At 41.8% G+C, this 27,803-nt stretch overlaps 1 protein-coding gene across 3 annotated transcripts in view; it reads left to right on the top strand.

Moving 5' to 3' along the window:
- Positions 1–27,803, top strand: part of PIP4K2A (phosphatidylinositol-5-phosphate 4-kinase type 2 alpha) — a 203,966-nt gene that overhangs the window by 74,097 nt on the left and 102,066 nt on the right. For 2 of the 3 annotated variants that reach the window (XM_054020678.1, XM_054020680.1), the window contains exons 2-3: positions 23,822–23,919; positions 25,045–25,141. In XM_054020678.1, coding sequence (XP_053876653.1) covers positions 23,822–23,919; positions 25,045–25,141 — 195 coding nt within the window. Of the gene's footprint in view, positions 1–7,434; positions 7,519–23,821; positions 23,920–25,044; positions 25,142–27,803 lie in introns of those variants that run through there. The other variant, XM_054020679.1, reaches the window with a different exon arrangement.

Raw genomic sequence — 27,803 nt, 5'->3', positions numbered from 1 at the left:
AACTCCATGAGAGGCGCAGCGCTTAGGTCATTGTAGTTAGGGCGATGCAATGTTACATGTCCTGTTGGCTATCAGCCCTGTGCCCCACTGCTCCCTCCAAGTGACGGATTGGGAGGCATGGGCTTTCCTTCTCCTACTCCCATTCCTCACTGGGAGGCAGCAGCAGGGGTCTGAGCTGTCAGCCCCAGGGAGAGGCTGGGCTCCATCAGTCAGCCCCATGAGAGGCTGACAGTTTGGGCTGTCAGCCCTTTGTCTCCAGCTGTTGATGCCCCACTTCAGTTGGTGGAAGCTCTCCTGGTAAGGACTGCCGACACAAGGGGCTCTCCTGGTAAGGACTGCCGACACAAGGGACATGCGCTGGTACATAGGGCAGCATACTCTGCACCAGATATAGACCCAGTGCAATTTCCTCCCTCTCGAAAACATCAGGAAACTGGGAGAGAGTCCATGAGTCTCTGAGGCAACTCCAGAGTTAGGTCAACCTCACTGTGTAACTGTCTACACTTAAAATGTCGTTCCTGCCAGTGTAACGCACCCACTACACCGATTTAATAACTCCACCCCCATGAGAGGTGTAGAATCCGTTTCAATGTAGGTAGGTCCATTGCTTACATTGACTGTTGCTGCCTTTCAGAAGCCGTCCCACAATGCCCGATACCAGGGGTAGTCAGTTATTTTTTGTTAAGGACCAAATTTCTTGGTCAAAGTATAGTCACAGTCCAGACTCTAGAGAAACATTTTTCACACCGCAATAACAATAATAAGAGTAAGTGACATAGGTGCCAACTCCGTGAGTGCTCCGGGGCTTGAGCACCCCCCGGAAACTCAGAAAGTCTGCGCCTGTGGTAGGTAAAATAAAAGATTTTGTAGTCCGTTCAAAAGCATCTGGCAATCAGGATTTGGCCCAGGGTCTGCCTATTGACTACCCCTTCCCCATACTGACAGTTAATTTGGTGCACGCGCTCCTGATGGAGTGTAGTGTGGATATGCAAAAATGATTTAATTACTCTGGTGGCTGTATGTCACCTTCAACTTAGGTAGACATAATTTTTGTAGCGTAGATGTACCCTGAGTCACAGTCGGGCTGGTGGGGGCAGGTCACATAGCCACAATCTAGTCTAAAGATAGGCGGCTGCTTATTATTATTTATTTTAATAAAGTGATTTGAGACTCTTGAATGAAAGGCAATATATAAATACAGAATACTATTTAATAATATGAAGTATTGCAAGTAAAATTAAACTACAGTTGTTAACAAGATATACTTCTGTTAATTATTTTTATGTTGTTGCATTTTCACTTGCTAACTGGTAATATTTGGTAATCTTCAGTGATCTCCCTCTGGTTAGGCCAGATTTTTGTTATGTCATGTCATTGTAAATCCAGAGTAACTGTTGAAACCAGTGGCGTTATTTCTGACTTATATTTGCATAACTGACGGCAGAATTTCGCTCATTGGGAATTTACTATTGTTTACTGTAGATTCATTATTTCCCTCTTGTTTTCAACCAGGACTAAATGAATTGTAGTCATCAGCACTAAACATCAATACTAGGAAATTTAACCTTATCAGTATAGTAATAAATACAAGAGTTATCAAAACATAGGTAGTATCACCTTGATAGTTTTTCAGACCCCAAGTGGTTAGAGGTTAGATCAGGGGTAGGCAAATTACGGCCCGTGGGGAGCGGGGTCTGGGGCTTGTCACGGTCCAGCCGGGGTGCCGGGTCAGGGGCCACTCCAGCCAGGGCACTGGTTTGAGGGTTGCACCATGCAGCTCGACCTTGCTCTAGCCGAGGCATTGGATTGGACGCCATACTACGTGGCTCAACCCCGCTTCAGTCAGGTCGAGGGCTGCACCACACGGCTCCCGGAAGTCTTGGCATGGCCCCACTCTGGGTCACAAGGTCGGGGGCTGCACCACATGGCTCCTAGAAGCAGCTACGTGGCCTCACTCCGAGGGTCAGGGGCCGCTCCACGCATAGGAGCCGAAGAAGAGAGATGCCACTGCTTCCGGGAGTTGCTTGAGGTAAGCGCCACTTGGAGCCTGCACCCATGAGCCTCTCCGCATGCCCCAGCCCCCCGTCCGAGCCCTGATCCCTCTCCCGCTCTCCAAACCCCTCAATCCCAGCCCAGAGCACCCTCCTACATCCCAAACTCCTCATCCACAGCCCCACCCCAGAGCCCACACCCCCAATCAGAGCCCGCACCCCAACCCCAATTTTGTGAACATTAATGGCTTGCCATACAATTTCTATTCCCCTTTGTGGCCGTCAGTCCAAAAGTCCCCCTCCCCCCCAGGTTAGATAAGTATGTTTAATAGGCAAATGGCTAGGAATGTCAGCCTAATAATTACACAAAGGTTATGGAATCCTCTGACATTAAAGTCTGATCTGTGAAATCTGTTGACACATGAGAAATGGGTCTTGAGCATCTTCTGCCAACATAGCACTGTCCACACCGGCGCTTCTGTTGGTGTAACTTATGTTGGTCAGGGGCATGTTTTTTCACGCCCCTGAGTGACATAAGTTTTACCAACAAAAGTGGTAATGTAGCTTTGCCTTAGAATCAGTGGCTTACTCATTCCTTCTTACAAGCATTAGGTTTTTTAATCTCTTCCCTTTTATACATGAGATCATCTCACTGCTTCATGATTACTCTGTAAAGAATCTGCTGTTCCACATGATTATGAAAACTTGCTGGAGCTATAAAACATCATAAAGTGAATCAGATATTTAACCTCTAGCAGAATGGCAAAATGAACTTAATGGGTATTATTTCTGGATAGTTAATATCTGAAAAATGTTTATAATGATAAGGCATGAATGTTTTTAGTGTATGACACTGGTGCTGGAATATGTACTTGCCCTGATTTTCTCAAATTACTAGAAATTGGCATTCTAAATACTCTCTCGAGAGAGAGAAATAAGAATTTCTACAAATTTAGAAATTCCTTTTAATTCAGAAGCAAGAGTAGTTTTGAATTATTTGCTCCCATTGGGTGCAACAGCTAACCCAGATTGTATTTAACTAATTATCTCTTTTCAAGATGGCTGAGTTGATGCAAATGTTTTCCTGTGGTGCAGCTTGAAAATTGTAGGAAACAAAAAAACCATGTTTGGCAGAAATTTCTGACACCTGTTGCTGAAATTTCATGGTTCTTGCTTCCTGATTGCTTAAAAAAGTTGTTGTTCTGAAAGGAGCTTCTTTGAAATGTTATATTGAATCCATACAATGTACTGGCTGTACATCTAGTGTACAAATTTCCACTACAGATAAAACCATCAGACTTCTTTAGTCGGTGACTTAATATCTGAATCCAAGTCTTCAGAAGCAAGGGCTAGTGTTTTCATTTATTACATGATCTCAGGCCCATACACCCATCTTTTCAATTTGGCCTGGTCTATACTACCTGGTTGGGTCAACTAAGCTGCTTTGTATTAACCTAGCTGTGGAAGTGTGTTTGCTTATATTTGGCTCCTGATGACCTAAGGGCCTCTCCATGCTGATTTAGTAAAACCTCCTCCCCGAGCGGCATAGAATCATGGTTGATATAATTAGGTTGACGCAGTGTAGACACTGTGTTGCTTGCATCAACTGTTAGTGGCTTTCAGAAGCCATCCCACAATGCCCCACACTGACAATACAATCGAAACAAGTGCTCCTGGTGAGGATGCGCACCACTGGTACAAGAAGCCAAGTGTGCGTGCGCACACAAGCAATTTAAAAACTGTAGTGGCTGTTTGTTGACGTATGTTAGGTTGACATAATTTTGTAGTGTAGACGTGGCCTAAGTCTTTTAAAGATCTTAAAGGGGTGAAATCCTGGACTTATTAAATTCAGTGGGAGTTTTGCCTTCAGGGGATCCAGGATTTTACTTCCTATTCTTCAACAGTCCTCAGTTGATTGTGGTATTCTTTTGCTAACTACCTCCCACCCAAAATTATTTTTAAATTGTAATTTTATATCTAATTGTATTTTTGGTATTTTGGGTGGGGATTTATGTTGTGTTTTATGACTCCTATATGTTCATAGTGTGAGCAGATGCCCAGTGCACCTTGGAAGGGAGAAGAGGGTTCTTGATGCAACAGAATTATCATTATTACACTGGGAGCCACGGTATCCTTCTCCGTCCCTTAATACTCCCTTTATACTTTTTTACATGCTGATGAAAATGAACCCTTCACTACTTAAATCCTTCTACCCCCAACCAATAGAAAATTTGTATAAGGGAGATGTTGCTTGCCAGCAGACTTACACTGTGTATACTTGCTTAGTTTATTTTTTAAAATGTATAATCAGTGTAACTTGCATGCACAGTAACACTGTGAACACTCAGTATATGCCATTTACTGTACATAGTTCCTATTGAAACAAGGTGGGTGAGGTAATATCTTTTACAGCTGGTCCAATAAAAGATATTACCGTATCTCACCCACCTTCTCTCTAATGTACTGGGAACAGTCCAGCTACAACAACACTGCATACATAATTCCTATAGTACTTTTTATTATTTCTGTTTTTTGCACATAGACGCCTCAATGAAGGGTCACATTGTGAAAAATGTTAAACATGCAGACATTCGCTGCCCCAAAGAGTTTACAGTCTCTTGCAACAAGACATAACATGTGGATAAAATAAACACATGGTGAGTGAAGGTGAAGGTAGTAACAGTGAAATGAATGAGTTTTGTGCTGTAAGCAGTAGTCACAGCTAGCCACCTGCTTAGCTATGGTCACATAGGTTTTGGAAATCAGACTCTATAATATACATTGACTTTTCCCATGAGCCGAAAGATAAATCCTCTAACAAGTATGTTTAATGGATCCCTGGCCTTGAGGCATTTTCAATAAAAATGGGAAGTGAAGAAAAAATGTAGAGTGGAATGTGCTACAAACAGTATCCTTTTGTTCAGGGTAAATCAGCTTTTAAATATTGTTTTCAAAACATTTATTTTATTAGTTCTCTAGGCAGAGCTTGCTTTGCTGACTTGTTAATGTTTGTTTTTTATTAAATACACTTACACATGCCTTTGAGCTTACCATTACATTTCAAGTATTTAGAGGCCCAGGATATATTGTATGGCAGAATTGGGGTTACAAACCTGCCAATTAAGTCTGTATGCAGTAAACATTATTAGATGAGCACTAGTGACAAATAGTAATTTCTGTTCATCAGAATAGCCAGATAACAGTGATTTGGGGGAAATATTTTTTTTTAAAAAAGCTTTATGGATGTGAACTGGCAGTGTGGTGAATCTCATGTATTATCAATTCAGATCTTGAATTCTTTGACTGAATGGGTTGTTCAATCTTTAGTTTCCAGTTGGCAGTTGTCACCATTTAAAAAAAAAAAAAAAAAAAAGATAGAGAAGCACTATATGACAATCTGCTTAGGATGAGTGAAGAATGAGCTAACAAGATACAGATCAAGGCTGAAGTGCACTCAGAACAGGTTCAGTGTGTAAGCTTGAGCAGCCTCTGAGTGCTCTATGGAATGTAGTTGGCATATCACAGGCTTTTTGTGTGATTGTACCTTGGTATTGTGTTCATGTGTCTATTGGACTGATTTTTTTTGTAGAATCTACAGTAGAACATCTAGGAAAGTAGCAAGGTGTCTATGTATTTTGAGAGAGAACTGAGACCTTTTAGAGGTTCTCACTGCAGTCTGACCTGGTGCAATATGGTACATCTTAAAACCGCCTTTTCCTTTATACAAAGTTGAATATTTGCATTATTATCTTGGTGCCTTTTACATCCTCTCCTTTTTAGATGTTCTCTAGTTTACCAGCTTTGCCTTGAAAACTTCACAAAAGTGCATCCTTTTAACCTGTAGGAACTTGTTTGTTTCTTTAAAGTAATTAGAAAAAATGAAGTTGGATTTGCTATCAATAATCACTTCTGACAAGTGTAAATAATAATGCAAGGTGTTTCAAATGGAGGATGAAGATATCCGCTTCTGTGAAAGATATAGTAGTGATGCAACTTCTTGTTAGTATGCAAACCATAGTAAGGAAAATTTGTGTGTTCAGCTATTTCTGTTCCAAAAGTAAAATATTGTTTTATCAATTTTGTTGGGTGTTCACTGGTGTATAACTTGCAAATGATGCTAAGTTGTTTGAACTATATTCCACATCCTGTTTTCTTTCTAAATGCTAAATTAGAAAAAGCAGATGAGCTCATGTTGGTTGTGTGTATTGCCACTCATCCAAATCATTGTGGTTTTGGCTATTTGCAATTTCTCTTTCAGACTGAGATTGTTTGTGAATGACATTGCTTGGCTTTCAAATGCCACTTGGCACTTTTATAAACACCTTTGCATCTCAAGTTTCTCACAAACCTGAATATACAACCTTCATTAACAGATTTCCTCATTGACATTAGTATCATTTATGCATGTCTTTTCTGTTCTAGCTTTTCTAGAGTATCAGGGCATCGTGACATTTAATCTGGGTTTCTCAGTTTCTATTTGGTAGACTTGTGTAAAAGCTAAGAGTATTTGGCAATTACACAGTGTAAATTTTTGCACTCAAATGACAAGTGTACGCTGATGCACAGAAGGTTTTTTTAAAACTACATTAGCAAAAATGTGGCATTACGCTTGTCTACGTACAGCAGATGCACTGTATTTTCTAGAATATGGAAATCTCCTATGTTCTGATTCCTTAAGGGTTTTTTGGATTCATTTCTTAACATTAGGATTTGGTGTGACTTTGTTTTGATGTAGTTTGCTCTATAGACTTTCTTGAAAGAGAATGTCAACTTAAAATTACATGGAAAAGTAATGATGGCCAAATTATAAAATTATGTTCAATTAGATTCGGGGTCTGGATAGTCTCAATTTAAAGATGGCCGTATTAGCAGGTTTTGGTAAATACCCAAATAGTCTCTCTAGCTCCATGTCTTAATATGTATACGTTTGACCACATAGTGTAAAAAGCAGTCTCTTTAATAAATAGATTGGGACAGATCTGTGAATGATAACTTAGATGTATATAAGACAACAAGGAAACAGTATTTATTACAACTAATTCTCTTCTGAACACTTTCCTTCTCCCATTTATGTCACAGTATCCTGTTTTCCATAATGGATGCATGAACAATGAACTTCTCTCACCTCTGAGATACTTCATTATGTTCATACTGCTGAAAATGACAGCTAAAAATTCTTTAATGAGAACATCTGTTTCTTAGCATGAATTAATAGATATTTTATTAGGTGTTTTATTTGATTAATTATTTTGTACAGTAGTTCAGGGTCAGATCCCAAGAATTCAAAAGTAGCACATTTTTTCCTTCAAAAATAAGTCACCTTCAGTTGATGTTTCAATTGGAATACCTAAATATGTAAAAATATTTGATGCAATATAAAACAAGGTTTAAGATGTTAAGGATCTAGCATTCTGTGAAATTTATGCCTTTCTATGTTATATAGTTTCAGAAATACTTGGCTTCACCAGATCAACTTTTCTAGCATTGGTGGCTTTTGACGAAGCTGAGCAAGCTAATCCAGTGACAGGTAGGCCCTTAAAGTAAGGCTAACACTATAGTTACTGGTGGGCGTTAGCAGACAGGTAAAACGTCAAAGCATACTAAATTGGCAGGTAGGTAAGGTATTTTTCTGCATACATTTAAGTGAAAATAGATCCCAAGATATCAGTTAAAATTAAATACATATTTTCCTCAGAGTCAAATAGTAGGTGTTAATTTAGAGGCTGACGTAGGGAATTATTTATACAGCAGAACTGTCTCCTATGGCATTTAAACTCCTACTATATTCTGTAGTTACTGACAAAAGTCTGAATAGTTATTTTTACTTTGTGCTGGGGGGAGAGGAACTGTCAAAGATCTGCATATTTGGCTCCTAGCAATTCTAAAAGTCTCATCTTTCAGCATAATACACTTTGCTTGATATTTTTGTAGCTCATGGTTTTCCTATTCAATAACAGTATCTTTTCTTGCAAAAATGCCTTTGAGTGCATCTTAAACTGTCAAATGATATTTACAAAATGACTGTGTTGGTCTGTGACAAACAAATGTTTTCCACAAAAATTGATTATCTGCTGACCCCTTCCACCCTTTTCAAGCGCATGAAGTGAGACTGCAAAGATTTCAAAATAATCACCTCACTTTCACTTTGTATTTTAATAGGAGACACACACTATCCCAATAGCAATACTGTGGCTTGTACCACATTTGGGAATGAGACTACTCAACAGCCTGCCTTATATGCCTGTCCCAACAAGGTGTTCATGCTCTCTGTATGTGTGTGTATATATATCTCCTCAATATTTATTCCACTCTATATGCATCCGAAGAAGTGGGCTGTAGTCCATGAAAGCTTATACTCTAATAAATTTGTTAGTCTCTAAAGTGCCACAAGTACTCCTGTTCTTATTATGTTTTAAGACAAGCTGATAACCACAGCAGACCAGGACCAGAATTTACTAACTGTACAAGATAGTAGAATATTACCAATGATTAACATGTGAAAATGTTGTCACCCAAGTAACTACTATTTGGTCAGACCTGCCTAGTTTCCAGACTTGCCAAGAAGGCTCTGGAAGAATGACACACATCAGCTGAACAAATATGACTTTTTAGACCCACTTATAATGCAACTTCCTCTCAGTTTCACTCTTCAGCTAAAGAATTTCCACAAACTCTCTCTCTTTGGGTGTAATAGTCCTTTAACCCTATGGAAGTCAATGAGCTGCTTGAATAAGGATTACTCAGTTGCAGATCAGGCCTGTTGTTTTGTCTCTTCCTGTGTGTCAGTGCATTTTGTGCCTTTCAAAGAGATGTGTGTCCAGGACAATAGGTCAGACTGGTGGACCCACCTTTCCCACCTTAAAAATGCTACTACTTAGTATTTTTCATCTTAGAAAGACAAGATGGGTGAGGTTTAGGACAATTAGTCTTATTAGACTAATTTCCGTTGGTGAGAGAGACAAGCATTAGAGCTTACACAGAGCTCTTCTTCACGGCTGTATTTTTCATCTTCAAAGTTTTGTACAAACAGTAATCCTCATAGCACACCAAATGGCAAGTAACTATTTCTGTCCCCATTCTTCAAAAGTCAAAACTGAGATAGAGAGTAAATCATAGAATCATAGAATATTAGGGTTGGAAGAGACCTCAGGAGGTCATCTAGTCCAATCCCCTGATCAAAGCAGGACCAACACCAACTAAATCATCCCAGCCAAGGCTTTGTCAAGCCGGGCCTTAAAAACTTCTAAAGATGGAGATTCCACCACCTCCTTAGGTAACGCATTCCAGTGCTTCACCACCCTCCTAGTGAAATAGTGTTTCCTAATATCCAACCTATACCTCCCCTAGAATCATAGAATCATAGAATATCAGAGTTGGAAGGGACCTCAAGAGGTCATCTAGTCCAACCCCCTGCTCAAAGCAGGACCAATTCCCAGCTAAATCATCCCAGCCAGGGCTTTGTCAAGCCGGGCCTTAAAAACCTCCAAGGAAGGAGACTCTCCACCACCTCCCTAGGTAACGCATTCCAGTGTTTCACCACCCTCCTAGTGAAATAGTTTTTCCTGATATCCAACCTGGACCTCCCCCACTGCAACTTGAGACCATTGCTCCTTGTTCTGTTGTCTGCCACCACTGAGAACAGCCGAGCTCCATCCTCTTTGGAACCCCCCTTGTTATTGGGGTAAGGTAGTTGAAGGCTGCTATCAAATCCCCCCTCATTCTTCTCTTCTGGAGACTAAACAATCCCAGTTCCCTCAGCCTCTCCTCATAAGTCATGTGCTCCAGACCCCTAATCATTTTTGTTGCCCTCCGCTGGAGTCTTTCCAATTTTTCCACATCCTTCTTGTAGTGTGGGGCCCAAAACTGGACACAGTATTCCAGATGAGGCCTCACCAATGTCGAATAAAGGGGAACGATCACGTTCCTCGATCTGCTGGCAATGCCCATACTTATACAGCCCAAAATGCCGTTTGCCTTCTTGGCAACAAGAGCACACTGTTGACTCATATCCAGTTTCTCGTCCACTGTGACCCCTAGGTCCTTTTCTGCAGAACTGCTACCTAGCCATTCGGTCCCTAGTCTGTAGCAGTGCATGGGATTCTTCCGTCCTAAGTGCAGGACTCTGCACTTGTCCTTGTTGAACCTCATCAGGTTTTTTTCGGCCCAATCCTCTAATTTGTCTGGGTCCCTCTGTATCTGATCCCTACCCTCTAGTGTATCTACCACGCCTCCTAGTTTAGTGTCATCTGCAAACTTGCTGAGAGTGCAGTCCACACCATCCTCCAGATCATTAATAAAGATATTAAACAAAACCGGCCCCAGGACCGACCCTTGGGGCACTCCGCTTGAAACCGGCTGCCAACTAGACATGGAGCCAATGATCACTACCCGTTGAGCCCGACGATCCAGCCAGCTTTCTATCCACCTTACAGTCCATTCATCCAGCCCATACTTCCTTAACTTGGCGGCAAGAATACTGTGGGAGACCGTATCAAAAGCTTTGCTAAAGTCAAGGAATAACACATCCACTGCTTTCCCCTCATCCACAGAGCCAGTTATCTCATCATAGAAGGCAATTAGGTTAGTCAGGCACGACTTCCCCTTCGTGAATCCATGCTGACTGTTCATAAATGACTTGCACAAAGCCACAGGGGAGAATTGGTGTTAATGTCTGTGTCAGAATTCAGGGATTCCTGGTTTCCAGTCCTATATTTAGACCAGGAAACACTACTTTTCTGGAATTTCTTCTGTCTCCCCCCCACCTTCTAGCCCAAACTCAATGAGCCCCAGTGTTTAAAATGTTTAAATATAAAAATGGGACATTTGATCACCCTAAAGGGACAGTCCCATATTTAAGCCCTCTTGCAGGTGTCCCGACTTTTTCTTAAAAACTGGCAAAATTGTCCCATATTTTCTGTCTCTCCCCCCTCCTCCCATCAGTACTGGTGGGTACTGCTGCTGGCCAGATACCTGCTCACCAGCTGCCCTCCCACCAGCGGGGTGTGTGTGTGGGGGTGGGTCCAGTGGCTGACTATGGGGATGGGTGTGTAAAGCTGGTGATGAGGCGAAGATGCAGCACGCGGAGCCAGCCACTCCCCCTGCTGGTCCGTCAGCTCCAGCCCCTGCTGTGTGCTGGCTCTTGGCTAGCAGGGCCCTGTCCCGTTTCCGGCTGGCACTGGCTGCACACGGCAGTGGCTGGTGAGTGCGGGCAGGCACCAGGCAGCAGCCAGTTACAAACGTTTTGTTGTCTATCCATTAGCCCTTTACATGTTCCCCCTCTCACTGTCTTCTCCCTACTTTGCCCCTATGCCCCCCTCATCCCCTCTGCTTCTCCATAGCCCCACTGGTGGGGCATGTCCTGCTTCCAGCATTGTGCGGAGAACCAGCCCCTGGTCAGAGTGCTCAACTCACCATCAACCTGGTGGCAGGCTCCTTCCTCCCCCCCTGCCTCTGGCTGGGCAGGTGCCCCGGGAAATCCATGAGGTACAGAGACCTGTATGTGCCAAGGTACTGAGACCTGTATTTGCCAAAGCCCTGCACAGCGCTGGCACTGGGAAGCCTCTCCACCCCTCAGCTAAGCTCTGGAGTGGGGAGGAGGGGAAGCAATTTCCAGCCTATTCATGCCCTGAACCTGCAGGCTCCACAGCAGCCCCCACCTCCCTGCCCTAGGTCCTACCCCCAGGGAGTGTAGGGCTGCTCCATCCTCTTAAGCACCCTCCCCTACTGAGCCACCTCTCTGGCCAGTTATCTGAAGCCCCTGCAGTCAGGTTCCCTGGACCCTGGTGCACAATGCAGCCTTGGGGCTTTAACCCCTTCCTGCCCACACTGTAGCTGGGGTGGGTGGGTGTGGTGGGGGAGGAGACAGGAGGCAGCTAGGTTATGTCAGTGGCCAGCAGCAGCCTAGAGGTGTTAGCTGCCTCTCAACACTATGCGAGCAGGAAGGGACAAACTGCTTCCAGCCCCAGGGGCAGGGGGGAGAAGAAGAGATGAGCTCTGCAAAGACGTGGGCCAGGACAGCCATCCCCAGGGCCGGCTTTAGAAAGAGCGGGTCCTGATTCCTGGGGATGGGGCTTGCCGCAAGCCCCGCTCCCAGGAATCTGGCCGCGTTCCGGCCGGAGCTCCGGCCAGGCTCGCGGGGCTTGGGTCCGGCCCGGAGCCGAGCTGTGGGGGCCGGAGCCGAGCCGAGCCGCGGGGGCGGGCCGGCCCGGAGCCGAGCTAAGGGGGCTGGGCCCGAGCTGAGGCGAGCCGCGGGGGCTGGGCCTGGGCCGGGGCCGAGCCGAGCCGCGGGGGCCGCGCCAGGTCAGAGTCACTGAGGCCAGGGCCGCTCGGCCGGGGCCGGACCGGCGCACTTCCCCAGAACCGGGGCCAGAGTGAGCTGCTTGGCCGGGGCTGGACTGGGCCGCGCCGCGCCTCCCCGGAGCCCTTCTCGTGCCCCCCGCCACCCCAGCTTACCTGGTGCTGCCAGCCTGCCTGCCCGCCCCTGCTTCTTTTCAACTTCCCACGAATCTCTGATTCGCGGGAAGCAGGGGAGGGGGAGGAGCAGGGGGCGGAGTGTTCAGGAGAGGGGAGGAGGGAGAAGTGAGCTGGGGGCGGGGTGGAGAGCTGCGGTGCGGGGCCCGATTCAGCCGATTTGGCTGAATCGGCCTAAAGCCGGCCCTGGCCATCCCCCTTCTCCCCCGCCCCCCCACACCCTCAACTGGAAGCAGCTCCTGTCCCTTCTCTCTAGCACAGTGCCAAAAGGCTGCTACTGACCACATTCTGGTGTGAATCCTGGCAGAAATCGGGAGGGGAAGAGGGTATGTGACCCTGCATGCCTCCCACCACGTGATGCCTCGGGAAGACGGGTCCGTCCCCGGGGCCCAGCCAGGCATGGAGGGCATAGAGTGTTGGGCAGGGAGAATCAGTTGGTCGGTCAAACCCCTGTGTGGAGAGGGGTACAGGAGTGAATGTGTGTGTGTATGTGTGTGTCACCTCTGTGTTTGGGGGCGGGGGTAGGGATGTCTGTTTCACCCCTCCCTGTGTGAAGCCTAAAGCCTTAAAGATAAGAAAGCAAATGAAAAGAATCCAACTACGCAGTATTTCTTTTTAACGGGGGCTCAGTCAACTTGATCTTAATTTGAACATTTGTACTGCATAGTTCTGATTGGTTGCCAGTGAACTCACTTGAATGAGTAATTTTACCAGCTGTCCCATATTCAGCATAGGGAAATATGGTCATGCTATTTAAATACATAAATTTGGTTTAAAATACAAAGAACAAAAAGACTACACATGTCTTTCTCTCAGACTAACAATAAACAAACCAGTTCACTTGTACCTGCCAGGCCCAGGTAGTCAGATGGTAGAGAAATGTCTACCCATTCACAAAGACCTGGGGGGGAAAAGGTGCAACTTGTACAACTGTGGCCATCTGCATCTGCCAAGAGAACAGCAACCTAGGTTTAGTTTGTTGAAACCACTAAGGGCTGTAATTGTGACTTTCTGCAGTGTTTAGCACAAAACATCCAATACCATTCTAGCTTCAGCCCTGAGAGGTTGGTATGAAAAAGGACATGTCATTTGAAAGGAAGGCAGAAATGTTTTGTGATTGTTAATACTTACATTCTTATCAAAGATGAGATATTCAATATTTAATGTATTGCATATAAAAATAAAATGGATGGAATTTAAATGGAAAGATAACTTGCATCAGAAGCATCCATTAGGGATCACTTGGACATGCCCATTTTGATTGTGTGATTTGACTGGGGTGGAAACAGACATTAGTGGACTTGGGTCCTTTCCTCTTCTAAGTTTCTAGCCAGCCACAACATCTATAAGATGTTATGCAAGCTCCTAGCTGCAGTATGTAAAAAGAAGATACGCACTGGACTATTAGAGAAAAAGAATCATTGTTCTCTGTCCACTCCAGCTAAATATGCAATATCTTCAGTCAACTGCTTTTATTGTACACAGCTTAAATGTCTGTCTGCTTTGCATACAAGTAATTTATTGCTGCTTGTATTCTGACAGAATGAAACCTAATGCTTAATTAGGCATTGCACTGGTAATCTAGTATTTAGGGGGAATGTATCTGAATTAAATAAGGGCTATTAATAATGCCTAACAACTTGAGTATATTCATTGCTTGATTTGAAATAATATAAAATTAGTTAAGCTTATTTTAAAATGTCACAGTGTAAGATGGCTGTTTGGGAGCACCTCTGTGTGCGCTAATTTCAGAACCATTACCAGCTGAGCCTTACTATTTATTCAATGTCCAGTAGGCTTTTATTATTCCCTTATTTGCAATTTAACTGCAACCTCTATTTTTCTGCCAGAGTGAATTCAATCCTAAACCTGCAGGAGGAGCAAAATGAGTTGCAAACACAAATTTTGCCTGCAAGCTCCCCTCTCCCTGCTACTGAACTGCAGGTCTCAGGAGATTGGCAGTCTGATATTTTTTCAGATTGAGCCATCTATTTAGAGTGGCACTGTCAATCTGAAGTGCCAAAATTTGCCTTTCTTAAAAAGATAAATGCTCAAGTGCATTTTACATACAATGTATATGCAGTACAACCTTGCTTAGGTAAATATCATGGGGGATGAACTAAGGGAACGTTTCCTGGGCCATTTGTCACTGTTGTGCAGATATTTATTTACCTAATGTAATTAATAGGGCTGTCAAACAATTAAAAAATTAATTGTGATTAATTGCGAGATTAAAAAAATTAATCACAATTAATTGCAGTTTTAATCGTACTGTTAAACAATAATAGAATACCAATTTAAATTTATTATAAATATTTTGGGATGTTTTTCTACATTTTCAAATATATTGATTTCAATTACAACGCAGAATACGAAGTGTAGAGAGTTCACTTTATATTCTTTTTTATTACAAATATTTGCTCTGTAAAAAAGATAAAAGTGCAATCTGTAAGTCGAAGCATGAAGAGGGATACGGGTGTTTAGCATATCTGGCACGTAAATATCTTGCAACGCTGGCTACAACAGAGCTATGCGAACACTTGTTCTCACTTTCAAGTGACATTGTAAATAAGAAGTAGGCAGCATTATCGCCCTTAAATGTAAACAAACTTGTTTGTATCAGCGATTGGCTGAACAAGAGGTATGACTGTGTGGACTTGTAGGCTCTAAAGTTTTCACATTGTTTTGGTTTTGAGTGCAGCTATTTTAAAAAAAAATTCTACATTTGTAAGTTGCACTTTCACAGTAGAGATTGCACTACAATACTTGTATTAGGTGAATTGAAAAATATTATTTTGTTTATCTATTCCAGGAGTTCTCAAACTGTGGGTCGGGACCCCAAAGTGGGTCATGACCCTGTTTTAATGGGGTCGCCAAGGCTGGCTTAGATTTGCTGGGGCCCAGGGCTGAAGCCAAAACCTGGGCCCCATTGCCTGGGGCCGAAGCCAAAACCCTTGGATTTCAGCCCTGGGCAGCAGGGCTCAGGTTAAAGCCTCCCCTGGCTGGGGCTAACGCAGAGGTGGGCAAACTATGGCCTGCAGGACCCTCCTGCCCGGCCCCATAGCTCCTGGCCCAAGAGGCTAGGCCCTGGCCCCTCCCCTGCTGTTCCCCCTTCCCTGCAGCCTCTGCTTACTGTGCTGCCGGCGCAATGGTCTGGTCAGCGGGGCTGCGAGGTCTTGCTGGGCAGCACAGCTGCATAGTGCTGTGTGTTGCGCGGTGGTGTGGCTGGTTCCAGCCGGGCGGCACGACTGCCTGTCCAGGTGCTCTGAGCTGCATCACCAGCCACCGGTGCTCCAAGCAGCGTGGCCAGGGAGCAGCGGGGGTTGGATAGAGGGCAGGGGAGTTTGGGGTGGTGGTCGGGGGCGGTCAGAGGGCGGGGAACAGGCATGTTGAATGAGGGCAGGGGTTGTGGGGGGGCAGTCAGGAAGGGGGGGGGTTGGAAGGGGCGAAGGTGGGTAGTCAGGGACAGGAGTTCCGGGGGCGGTCAGGATTGAGAGGAGGGGTTGGATGGGGCGGCGGGGGGAAGGGGTTGGGGGTGGTTGGGGACAGGGAATGGGGGGTTGGATGGGCAGGAGTCCCAGGGGGCCATCAGGGGGTGAGAAGCAGGGGGAGTCGGATGAGGTGGGGCTGGGCCACGCCTGGCTGTTTTGGGAAGGCACAGCCTCCCCTAGCCAGCCCGCCATACAGTTTCGGAAACCTGATGTGGCCCTCAGGTCAAAAAGTTTGCCCGCCCCTGGGAGGTGGGGCTCGGGCTTTGGTACCTCCACCTGGGGTGGCAGGGCTCGGGTGGGCTCAGGCTTCATTCCCCCTCCTGGGGTCATGTAGTAATTTTTGTTGTCAGAATGGGGTCACGGTGCAATGAAGTTTGAGAATCTCTGATCTATTCTATTGTTTAAGTGAAATTAAAACTGCTATTAAGCATGATTAATTTTTTAAATTAAGTTAATTTGTTTTAAGTTAATTGCTTTAGTTAACTGTGATTAATTGATAGCCTTAGTAATTAGTAGACAACTGTTGATGCAGCACTGCTCCAAATCCTAGGACGTTCTGGATAGCTAAAGTTCACCTAGTCAACGTTGTAGTGCATATGTTTATCTTGGGTTTGGCAGAATTAGATGAGGGTTTTTTGTTTTTTGTTTTTTTTTTTTTAAATGATCATTTTGGCAGATACATATTTTGTATTAAGCATTTCTTTAAAAATCTGTTTTAATTTTCTTGGTTGCATGAAATTATGGGATTTAAGCATTCTTTCCTGTTTTTATCTATTGAATTTTCACAGTTGCAGGAAGTTGAGAGGACTGTCCAATTTTGAACTTGTGTACTTATTGTAGTACAAAACATTTAGCTGCCCAAGTTGGTCTTAGGAGAGGCATGTGCAGCACTTTGCTGTCTGAATAGACTGAATAATCTTTCCGTAGACTCTGAAGTTACTGATACTCCAAATGCACGTAATTCTGCACTGCACGTGACAGGCAGTGATTATTTTTATTTGTTTTTACTTATCCAGTATTCAAGTGCTAGTATGCTGTCATCACAGGGCACTTCACATGCCATGTATAAGTCAAAATCGTTCCTGAACTCTTCTGTCTTGCATGGGAAAATACACAGCATATTTTCATAGTTGCTAAAATTGCATGACATCTGAGCTTGACAAATGGGTCAAACACTTTACAGTTGGCAAAAAGAGATCCTGATCCATAGAGTCCATCAAAAATATTGCAGGGTATAGTTAGCTTTAGTTTGCTTTGAAATTCTGACGTGAAAGCGTGCATTGCAGATGAAAGGAGTTGCCTTTTGGAGCCCACTGACTTGAGGTTTCACTTACTTCTTTTAAGGCACCATGTAAATAAGCAGCAACTTGTAAATTACAGTAAAGCAGCATATTATTTTGATGTATGAGGTACATTTGGTTTCTAATTGCAAATGAACCCCATAGATTTTTCCAAAAAATACACACAAAGATAACTTGTGTTACAGTTCTCACTGGTTTACATTGTCCTCAATGATCCATGTTAGTTTCATTGTCGTCTTTGAGGTGACTGCATCATCTTCTTTAAAGAGAGAGTCTGTTATGCTGTCCCAATAGCCAGGAATGAATCTTGCTGCCTGGATCCAGGGAAACAAGCATGATGGCACAACACAAGGGAGCACATGCAAACTTCTTAGGCTCATGTTGTTGCCTTCACAGACTTTTATTTATTTATTTTATTTTTAAGCTCGCCTTTACTTGTTTTCATATTTATATATTACTGGAAAATGTAGCACAAGTGTGCTGACCACACAGAAAGCATCAGTTTTGATTCCGTAGTCAATGGCTACATGCAAAAGATGAGCAATATATGGAGTATGCAGCTGATATGCATACATATGAAGCACAGCTAATAAAAAGTTTGAACCACAGACAACATTATTTGGAATCTCTACAAAGCATAGTAAATAGAAAATCCACAGCTGCTGCTTTTTTCATTCGTCTCAAGCTGTTTTACGAAGCCCATGTTACCTTTCCTTGACTTGCTTTAATTTCAGGTGAGACTTACTGTTGAGATGTTCAGCATTATGATTTGTCTTTCTCTATATTTCTTGTTTACAAACTTTTCAGCACAAAATGTCCTCGGCTCCCTTTCCAAACTTTTTCACCATTTCAAATTCCAGGTCAGGGCATTCCTGTAGAGTTTTTCTTTTCGGCCTATTACTAACATATAAAAAACTATGGGCTTATTTTCCCTAAAGAAGGTACCTCTTTGTTACTGAGTAGGTTGATAGTGTCCTGTTTTAAATCATGAATTGAAAGATGACAAAAATACAGCAAAAATTCACACTTATGCGACTGAAAAAAGTCCGGACATATGCCTAATTTTAAGAGAGATAGGCTGGTACCAGAGATTGCACGGAAAGTACCTTTCCCTTTTCACTACAAATGGTATAATTTTATTTCATTTATGCTGTAAGTGATGATTCTCTTGACTAATTGAAATTAAATTAAATTAATATACTTGGTTTTGAGTCCTTTGCAAACAGGAATCTCTTCTTTATTTTTCTCCATGCATGAAGCCCTTATACTTTATTGGTGCATATTAATCAGCTTTTGTGGGAAATCATTATAGACTTGTGACTTCATTGCACTCAAGAGAAACAGCTAAGAAGAAAACGAATGTTTCAGCAGTTTTATTTCGTGACTTTTGCCAATAGAACAGTTCCAACTATTTTTTTAAACTTTTGAGTTATAGCTGTTGTAATGCAATTTTCAGTTATAGCTGTTGGTGTTACACTCTTAACCTTGAAAATGACATTTCATTTATTAACAATTTTATGTTTTGTTTTCCCTCCTCCCTTTTCTCTAATGGAGTTTAAATCAATAACTTTTCTTTCCTCTCATGTGAATAAGCAGCATTGGTATAAGCACTATTCTGAGAAGCGTGTGTGCTTAACTTCTGTGTGGAGGCATGTACAAAATACTGTGTGTCAGATTTCATATAAATATTACTTTAAATTCTGTGTCAGAGGCGGCCTTAAAACAAAAGGAGCATGAGAATGAATGTTATCCCAAAGCACAGGTTTGTCATTGGTTTACAACACTTAAAAGGTATAAAATATCTGATATGTGGCTTGCTCTATTAGGTATCTTTAAAAGATGATTACTTGTTTTATTTACTTATTGGTCGTAAGTGAAAAAGTTAGCAGCCCGCATTGTGACATTGAGACAAAATTACATTGTTAATGTTGTTGGAGATATGCTGATTGTGTGTTCATATGAGCCTGAGGCTACCCTATACTACAGATTTCTGCCAGGATAGCTCTGTTGGTCGGGGATGTGATGAGATGTAATCCCTGAAGCTGTGCCAGCAAAAGCCCAGAGAGTAGATGCAGTTATACTAGCAAAACTGTGCTTTTGCTAGTGTATCTTGTTTCACAGGGTGGGGGCTGGTGGCGATGGAATAAGCTATACCAGTAAAAGTGCAGTTTTGCTTGTACAACATCATCCACGCTAGGAATGTTTTGCTGGTACAGTATACAGACATAGCTATACCAGCAAAACATTTCTAGTTTAGAAATGGCCTAATTCTCCATTCCATTGCACTGGTTTTATTTTGGCCTCTGAAGTGAGTTACATCAGCATAAAATGGGGTAATGAAGTGTAGAATGAGGCCCTTTGACCCCTGCTCCTCCCCTCTTGTATCGAAAGCTGCTTTATCTGTATGGTTACAGTTTCCACAGTGAGCTGATGACATGGTATCCCTTTCTTTGTTGCATAGAGCTACAAAACTAGTCAGATTAAAACTAGCCTACAGAAAATATTAGCACATGAAGAAGTCTACCTTCTTCGAGTGACGGTGCCTATATATATTCCAATCATGGGTGTGCATGCACACCATGCGCCAGAGCTAGGAGGTTTTTGTAGCAGTGTCTGAAGAATTAGATGTTGTGCTTGAAAGGTTTAAATTAATTGATGGTCTGTACTGCTAGGAGGTGTCATTCCTCAGCTGAGGCAATTAAAGGTCATATTTGATTTTATGCAGTATTTTTTTTGTTCTAGAAGAGACAAAGATTGAGAACTGACTGTCATACTCTAAGACTGAGTGAATACCTTAAAACAAGGTGCCACAAGTACTCCTGTTCTTCTTTTTGCGGATACAGACTAACACGGCTGTTACTCTGAAACTTACCTTAAAACAATCTGTTTTTCCTCAAACAAAAAGTTAAATCCCATTAGGTTGCATTAATGCTCCTTTCTGATGTATTTTTCTTCATACTCTAGCAAAAGAGCTTGCTGGAAGGAATATTTGTGGAAAACAGTGAATTTCACTGATGTCCTCAAGGATCTGAGTAACTGCAATTAACTTCAAGGAGCCCTGCTGTTACTGGGGAAGGTGTAAGCAGCAGAGATGGCAGTGGAGCTGTCTGGCTGCAGATTTAGCAAGGCAGCACTGCATTGGTTTACACCCACTTCACATTCGTAAGGACTAAAGTCTTAATTTTTATTTTGCGAGACAGCTCAGTTTCTCCAAAAGTTCATAAGTGGATTTTTCTAACCACTCACAAACCACTACTCTGATTCAGTGAAACCTTCCTGTACCACTCCGTCTGTGTAATCTTTACAATTAAACTTCTGGAAATTAGAATCCTACATATTAGGTCATCTCTACCCCATATCCTTGCCAGTGCAGGACTCTTCCCTGGTGGGCAAGCTAAGGCTCTCTCCCTCCATTTGGCTCCACATAGAGGGAGGCTTTCCCATGTTTAAAACCTCACAGGACTCTGCATGAGCACAAAGGTCTGCCAATGCAAATTCAATTTCAGGACCAGGATCCTGAACCCTGCAAGAGCCATGACTAAAAATACTTTCTGGATATTTGGTGATCTTTCTCGTGGATTTTTCAGTAATGGGTTGAAAGGACTATTGAGCACTTGATTCATAAACAAAAATAGACCATTTTCAGGTAGTAGTTTATGCCGGGCAGTCATAAGAGATTGAAATTGTTTTTCCACTATGTTACCAAGTTAAAACTTGTTGTAGTCCACTGAGAGCAACCAGTGCTAATTATTGTGTTTGTTAAGCTGTGGTTCAAATACTATGCTGGAAAATTTAAGAGATTAATAAATACAACAACAAAAACATGTTTGTTTTCAAAAGAGGTGAAGTACCTGTGAAGTTTCTTTTTGATGTATGAAAACAATTACATTTATTTTTTAACATAAATATTGGTAATGAACTTAAAGGTGTGACATAAGTGGTCATTTTTGAAATTTTAACTATAATCCTAAAACATTCTCTAGTTTAAAGGGATACCGTCAAGTCAGATTTGCCCCAGAATTTAGGCTTTCTTAAAACAAGTTTACAGTATTCCAAAATTAAGACGAATAACTGTTTGTTAATTTAAGAAATAAAATTCCGGTGGAAACAGGATAACCCAAACATTCTTCCTCAATGTTTGCATCCCAGATGTAGCAGCATTGTACATGAACCAGAACTTGAAATTAACTAGAAACTAATTTATTTTTGTTATCCAGATAGACAGTGAAAAGAGTAAGGCCCTAATTCTCCAATTTATCCCAAATTAGTGAGGCTCCATGCAGATTCAAGTATCTGCCCTCATGTTAATCAAGGCCTAAGTTACATATACACCTCTACCTTGATATAACGCTGTCCTCAGGAGCCAAAAAATCTTACCGCATTATAGGTGAAACAGTGTTATATTGAACTTGCTTTGATCCACCGGAGTGCGCAGCCCCGTCCCTGCCGGAGTACTGCTTTACTGCGCTATATCCGATTTCGTGTTATACCGGGTCGCGTTATATCGGGGTAGAGGTGTATTACATATATCACATAAGTTACATATGTCTTGTGCAGGATTGAAGCCTAATTAAATATATATAAAGATTAAAATTCTGTTTTAATAATAAATGGAATGTGGGCAAAGAAATTTTTTGTGTTTTTTGTTTTGTTTCTAATACTTTTAACTTAACAATGTTCTTTTAAGCAGTTGCTCTTTTTAATCTATGTTTGGGCTAGTATCGAAAAGTATCTTATCTTTCCCTAGTTTCTCTGCACTTTTCCCTTCTACCACAACTTTCGACAAAAATAGAGGTATCAATGAGACACATTGGGGAGAGATAGCTCAGTAGTGGGGAGGGATAGCTTAGTGGCTTGAGCATTGGCCTGCCAAACCCAGGGTTCTGAGTTCAATCCTTGAGGGGGCCATTTAGGGATCTGGGACAAAAATCTGTCTGGGGATTGGTCCTGCTTTAAGGAGGGGGTTGTACAGATGACCTCCTGCGGTCCCTTCCAACCCTGGTATTCTATGATTCTACCACATAAAAACCAAAGAATGTCTTCTCAGTTAAAAAGTGCAAGAAGCATAAATGAGATCATTAGTGATATTATTCATTGGTAATGTGTCTGGTTCCGTTATTATTATGATTTTATGTGAAAAATATTACACATTTTATTTTTACTTGGAATTATTATTACTATCATCAGTAGGGTGCTCCTCTGAGATCTGACAATAAAATCTGGTAGAATTGTTAATAAATCTGCATTGGCAGATTCAGTACAGGAATTGAACTGAGACCTAATAATTGTAATTATTATATTACACTGATTTAATGTGATACATTGCCATGAAATTCTTCATTGTAACAAGGGCTTTCATTCAATTACATTTTATAGCTGCCCTATAAGGAACCATTACCATTGAAACAAAAGCAAATTCTAAATACAAGTGTTTTTTTTGTTTTGTTTTGTTTTGTTTTTAAAGATTTTCTGGATCCCTGGATGTCCTCAGAGTTTAGGGGGTCACTTTTTAGTATGGTACCTATTCAATCTCTGTCACTCCTGATATGACTGAAGATGACTTCAGGAAGCTACTCAAAGCACTTCTCTGTCCTACTTCTCTTCAGGTCCATAGCTGAGCACATTACCTCCATGGCATTTCCAGGCTCTGTTAACCCAGAAGCAGGGGGCCAAGTTACCTCCATGGCAGCTTGTTGTGCTATCGCTAGGCCATGGCCTCAGTTCAAATCAATATTATTGCCATCTCATTATCTGTGTTCTTAGCTCTTTCAACTCCTCATCCACTATGGTGATGATAGTACTGCACCCATCAGACAATAATAGAAATTCCATTCAAACGGATCTGTAACAGTCCTTAAAATATTCATCGCAAATAATACTTACTTTGAGGTGTTTAAAAGGTGGAGTGTGAGAAGATGTGTAAGAAGAAATGTTGAAATCAAGGCATCTGTTTTCAGTACAGTTGTTGTTGTAGGACTCAAGCACATACTGAGAGGAGAGGGGAGAGAGACTAGTTCATAGGCTGTAAGGGAAAGTAGTAATTAGTGTATGAAATGTGGCAAAATTTTGACAAATGATCTGGGGTAGAAAAGTAGTTTTGTCCAATAAACAGGAGCAGCATTTTCATGGTTAAACACAATTTCTACTCTGATTTCATATCCTGATTGACATTACTGAGAAGAAGTACTTTCCAAGAGTACTTTGGAGGTTCTTGGCACTTACTACAATACAGATCAGGAATGCTTTTCCTACTCTCTCCATCATAGCTGATCCCCTGACCAAAACAACATTTTAAAGATATTACTGAAGAGGCAACTGATGACATCGGTCATTCTAACAATAATTCAAAGTAACTATGCCACATTTACTGTTAAAACTGGACACATGTAACTTTAAAATGTCATTAAATTTTTCATCCAGAAAAACTGAAATTGCTTTAGGATTTGTTCTCCTAAATGTAACAAGTTTTAGGGTATGTTTAGTTTGTTTTAAGTCACGTGTAGAGTGTATTTGTAAAGTGACAGCAAAGCTAAAATGTTATTAAATGTTTGTTTTTCTTCTCCTCTAGATCAATGAACTGAGCCATGTTCAAATCCCTATTATGTTGATGCCAGATGATTTCAAAGCATATTCAAAGATAAAGGTGGACAATCACCTTTTCAACAAGTAAGTGCAAGTAACAACCCTTTGTAGAGGGGGGGGATAAAGCTCCTGGCAGCGATATTTTACAAAATTCTATAAACTCTGTTATTTTTCAATGAATGGGAGTAAAGTTTTGCTGATTAAGTTAATCCTGTGATAAACATAACCATCTGTTATATTCTAAAAAGCAACAGCAGGGCCTACTGGGTAGTACTCTTTGGCCATATGGTATATTATTACCCATGAATATCTTGTACCTAGAAAATGATTGTTCTGTTTATGATGGAAATTTTTGTTTAGGTATTTTAAATGCATACATTTTTGTAGAGTTATTTTTTATGTTTGAAACAAAAAGTTATAAATCAGAATAAACAGTGGGATAGGGAGTATTTCAAAGCCAAATAAGGAATGTACACCTTTTCATAATCCCTGATATGAAATCATATAAAATGTTGACCGTATTACCCCATTCTGTTATATGATAAACTATGGAATTAGTTGGAAATTTATTAGAATGATTTAGCAAAATAATGACTTCAGGCATTTGTTTTCAGCAATGTACGTTAGTCGTGTGTTTCAGATACAAAATAATAGCATGTGCACTTTTATAAAGATAAAATGAAGGTTAAAAATATTCTAGAAAATGGAATGATTCCATTATTTTGTACCTTCTAATCTGTGGCAAAGTTCAAAGAGAAGTAGCAGCAATTACTCTTTCTGAGTATAACAGTGAGGTTAATTATAGGATTTTAAAACTAATCCATCATTAAAGGAGTCCATGTTTTATAAAAGCTTTGATGTTTCTCTGAGTTTTTTGGTGTCATAGTTGAATCCTTGTATAATCCAATTTAAGGTTTTTCCTTTAGAGCATTAGTAGGGCAAAGAGAAAATTATTTCACTGTTTTTGAGTCCAGATGTGAAGACTTGTCAAAATTTAGATGTATGGACTTCATCCAGTTCTTATATAGCTGATTACCAAGCCCTATGTGTATTTCTATAAAAGAGAGAAAATAGACCTGATAGAGGTTGGAGTAGATGGACTCTTAAGTCTGCTTTGTCTCTGTTTTGTACAAAAGTTTAAGATGTTATTGTCCTGAGTAATTTATTTGAACATGCATGTGAATTTCACTGTTTTGCATTCTATTTCAGAGAAAACATGCCAAGTCATTTCAAATTTAAAGAATATTGTCCAATGGTATTCCGCAATCTGAGAGAGAGATTTGGAATAGATGATCAGGACTTTCAGGTAGGTTGACTATCAATATACATGTGAAGAACTATTCATAGTGCCACTGGCTATGAGCAGGAGAATCTGTTTGTGTGGAAGTCTGCCCACAGATCATCATAGGCTTATACTTCGAGAGTCTGTCTGCTCATTCAGTGAGAAAATGGGCTTCTCCCACCCTTCTTAGTTATAATTAAGAAGGAACAGGACAGGAGTATACTAATTCTGAGATTGTCAGTGGTGTAGTTGAGATTGTGCAGGAGCTGTAGACCCACATGAAGGTGGGGGTTTTGTTTAGTTTCTGAAAGGGGTTGCTTTTTAATTATAAACTGGGGGAGGGGGTTTGGAGTCTGCTTAGGCATTTTATAAGGGATCCAGGAGTGAAGCCCTAGTAGGGAGATGCCTGCTGGCTCTTCATCTGATGTAGACAATGTTGAGGCAGCAAGAGAGTTTTCTGCCTCTTTCCTTTTTTTCTTATTTCTTGCAATTTTCAGTATCTTGGTCCTTAGCTTTTCTTGTTTGTGTCCTCAATACTTGTGTGTCTGTTCTCCTCCTCCTGTTGCATCACTAGGGCCCTATCAAATTCATGGTCCATTTTGATTAATTTCACGACCAGAGAGTTTTTAAATTGGTCAATTTCAGGTTTTCAGATGTTTTACATCTGAAATTTCACAGTGTTGTGACTGTGGGGGTCCCAACCCAAAAGGTACCCGGAGGTGGGTCTGGTCTCTTCCCCCCCTCCCTCCCCAGCCTGACTGGGACTCGCAGCTAGAAGCCCCCAGCTGGGGTCCTCCCAGCAGCACGGAGAAGGGCTTATTTCACGGTCCATGACTCTTTCTACTTATTCTGTTTCCTACTGCTGCACATACCTGCCACAGTGAAGTTGCTGAGGCTAGGTATAGTGCCTCTTGCAGTAAAAGGAAAGAGGTATGTCTGGACAGCACCGATGGGAGATGCTGTATCCACTGAGCAACTTTAGCAAGGCACAGCAGTAACACAAGTGTTGTTTGAACATAGTCTCACTGCATGTGTTAGTACCTCTGTCTCTTTTTCCTTCTCACCCCATATTTTACTAACCAGAAAGAGTACCAGGGTGGTACTTTTGCTGTCTTCCAATTGTCATGATCTGAAGATTGCTCCAATGCTCTGCATATGTTTCTGAGTAAAGAGCAGATTTGGCAAGCTAACAGAACACTGCAGGACCTGGCAGCGTTAGAAGAAGCTCTCCCAGCCTGATGATAACTCTGGCTGCTTGGCTTTCTGTCCTCACAAAAAGGAATGGCCAGAGTACTTCACTACTATAGGAAAAGAAAGTAATAGCACTCTGTTCCAGCGTAACCTTACTCTTACCTACTGCCATTCCCGTAATCACATGTGGCCGTATTTCCTCCACACACTATTACAGCTACCCACCTCCTTCCGCCATGACACTACAAATGGTTCTGTCCTTTTTCTATCCAATGCTTATTGTGAACCCAATACTTTTCCCTTCCCTGACAATGTCCCAGTGCTGTCCTTTTATTATGCACTCTTCCAATAGAAGTTATCTTTTTTTCCTCCCTTTCACCGTTACCACCCCACCATCATTCAGCTGCATTTTTATCTCATCTTGACATACTCTGACATCTCCTGCTGAATTTCCACTTGCCAAACCTGGATCTTAGATTTCTAGCCTGGTGAAATGATGGTACAAGCCATTCCCGTCTGTTTGGAGCCTGCTAAACTTCTGCTCCTTGTCTTAGAGTTGCTGTTTTAAACTAAGAAAGCAGAGCTGATTGAAACTTTCTGAATTTTTGTTTTTAAGCAAAAATTTTCATTGAAACTTGAAATTTAAATGAGAAGATTGGGATAACTTTTTTTGCAAGCATTTTCTCAAAAAATTCAGCCTGTTTCGCAATCTGCTATAGAGCTTGTCAATTTTTTCTGAATTCTGATTTTAATAGAATCAAAATTAACTTCCCATTTTTAAAATAGCTCCCTAAGAAGGAAAATATTGTATAATATATTTGAGTTTAACATTTACATTCAGAATGTTTCCTCAAAATTTTTTACAGATTCTTCCACCTGTAGATTTCTGGTTCAAATTTGACTAATCATAGAAGATTAGGGTTGGAAGAGACCTCAGGAGATCTAGTCCAACCCCCTGCTCAAAGCAGGACCATTTATATCATCCCAGCAGGGGCTTTGTCAAGCCAGGCCTTAAAAATCTCTAAGGATGGAGATGGGTTACCTCCCTAGGTAACCCATCCCAGTGCTTCACCACCCTCCTAGTGAAATAGTTTTTCCTAATATCCAACCTAGACTCCCCCCAATGCAACTTGAGATCATTGTTCCTTATTCTGTCATCTGGTACCACTGAGAACAGCCTAGCTCCATCCTTTTTGGAATACCCCTTCAGGTAGTTGAAAGCTGCTATCAAATTCCCCCTCTCTCTTCTCTTCTGCATATTAAATAAGCCCAGTTCCCTCAGCCTCTCCTCATAAATCATGTGCCCCAGCCCCCTAATTATTTCTGTTGCCATCCACCTCCACTGAACTCTCTCCAATTTGTCCACATCCTTTCTGTAGTGGGGGGACCAAAACTGGATGCAATACTCCAGGTGTGGCCTCACCAGTGCCAAATAGAGGGGAATAATCACTTCCCTTGATCTACTGGCAATGCTCCTATAATGCAGCCCAATATG

This window comes from Malaclemys terrapin, chromosome 2 (assembly GCF_027887155.1).
Source record: "Malaclemys terrapin pileata isolate rMalTer1 chromosome 2, rMalTer1.hap1, whole genome shotgun sequence".
In the NCBI taxonomy this organism is placed as follows: Eukaryota; Metazoa; Chordata; order Testudines; family Emydidae; genus Malaclemys; species Malaclemys terrapin.
The sequence above is the reverse complement of the archived record's forward strand: the minus strand, read 5'-3'. Positions and strand labels throughout refer to the sequence as shown.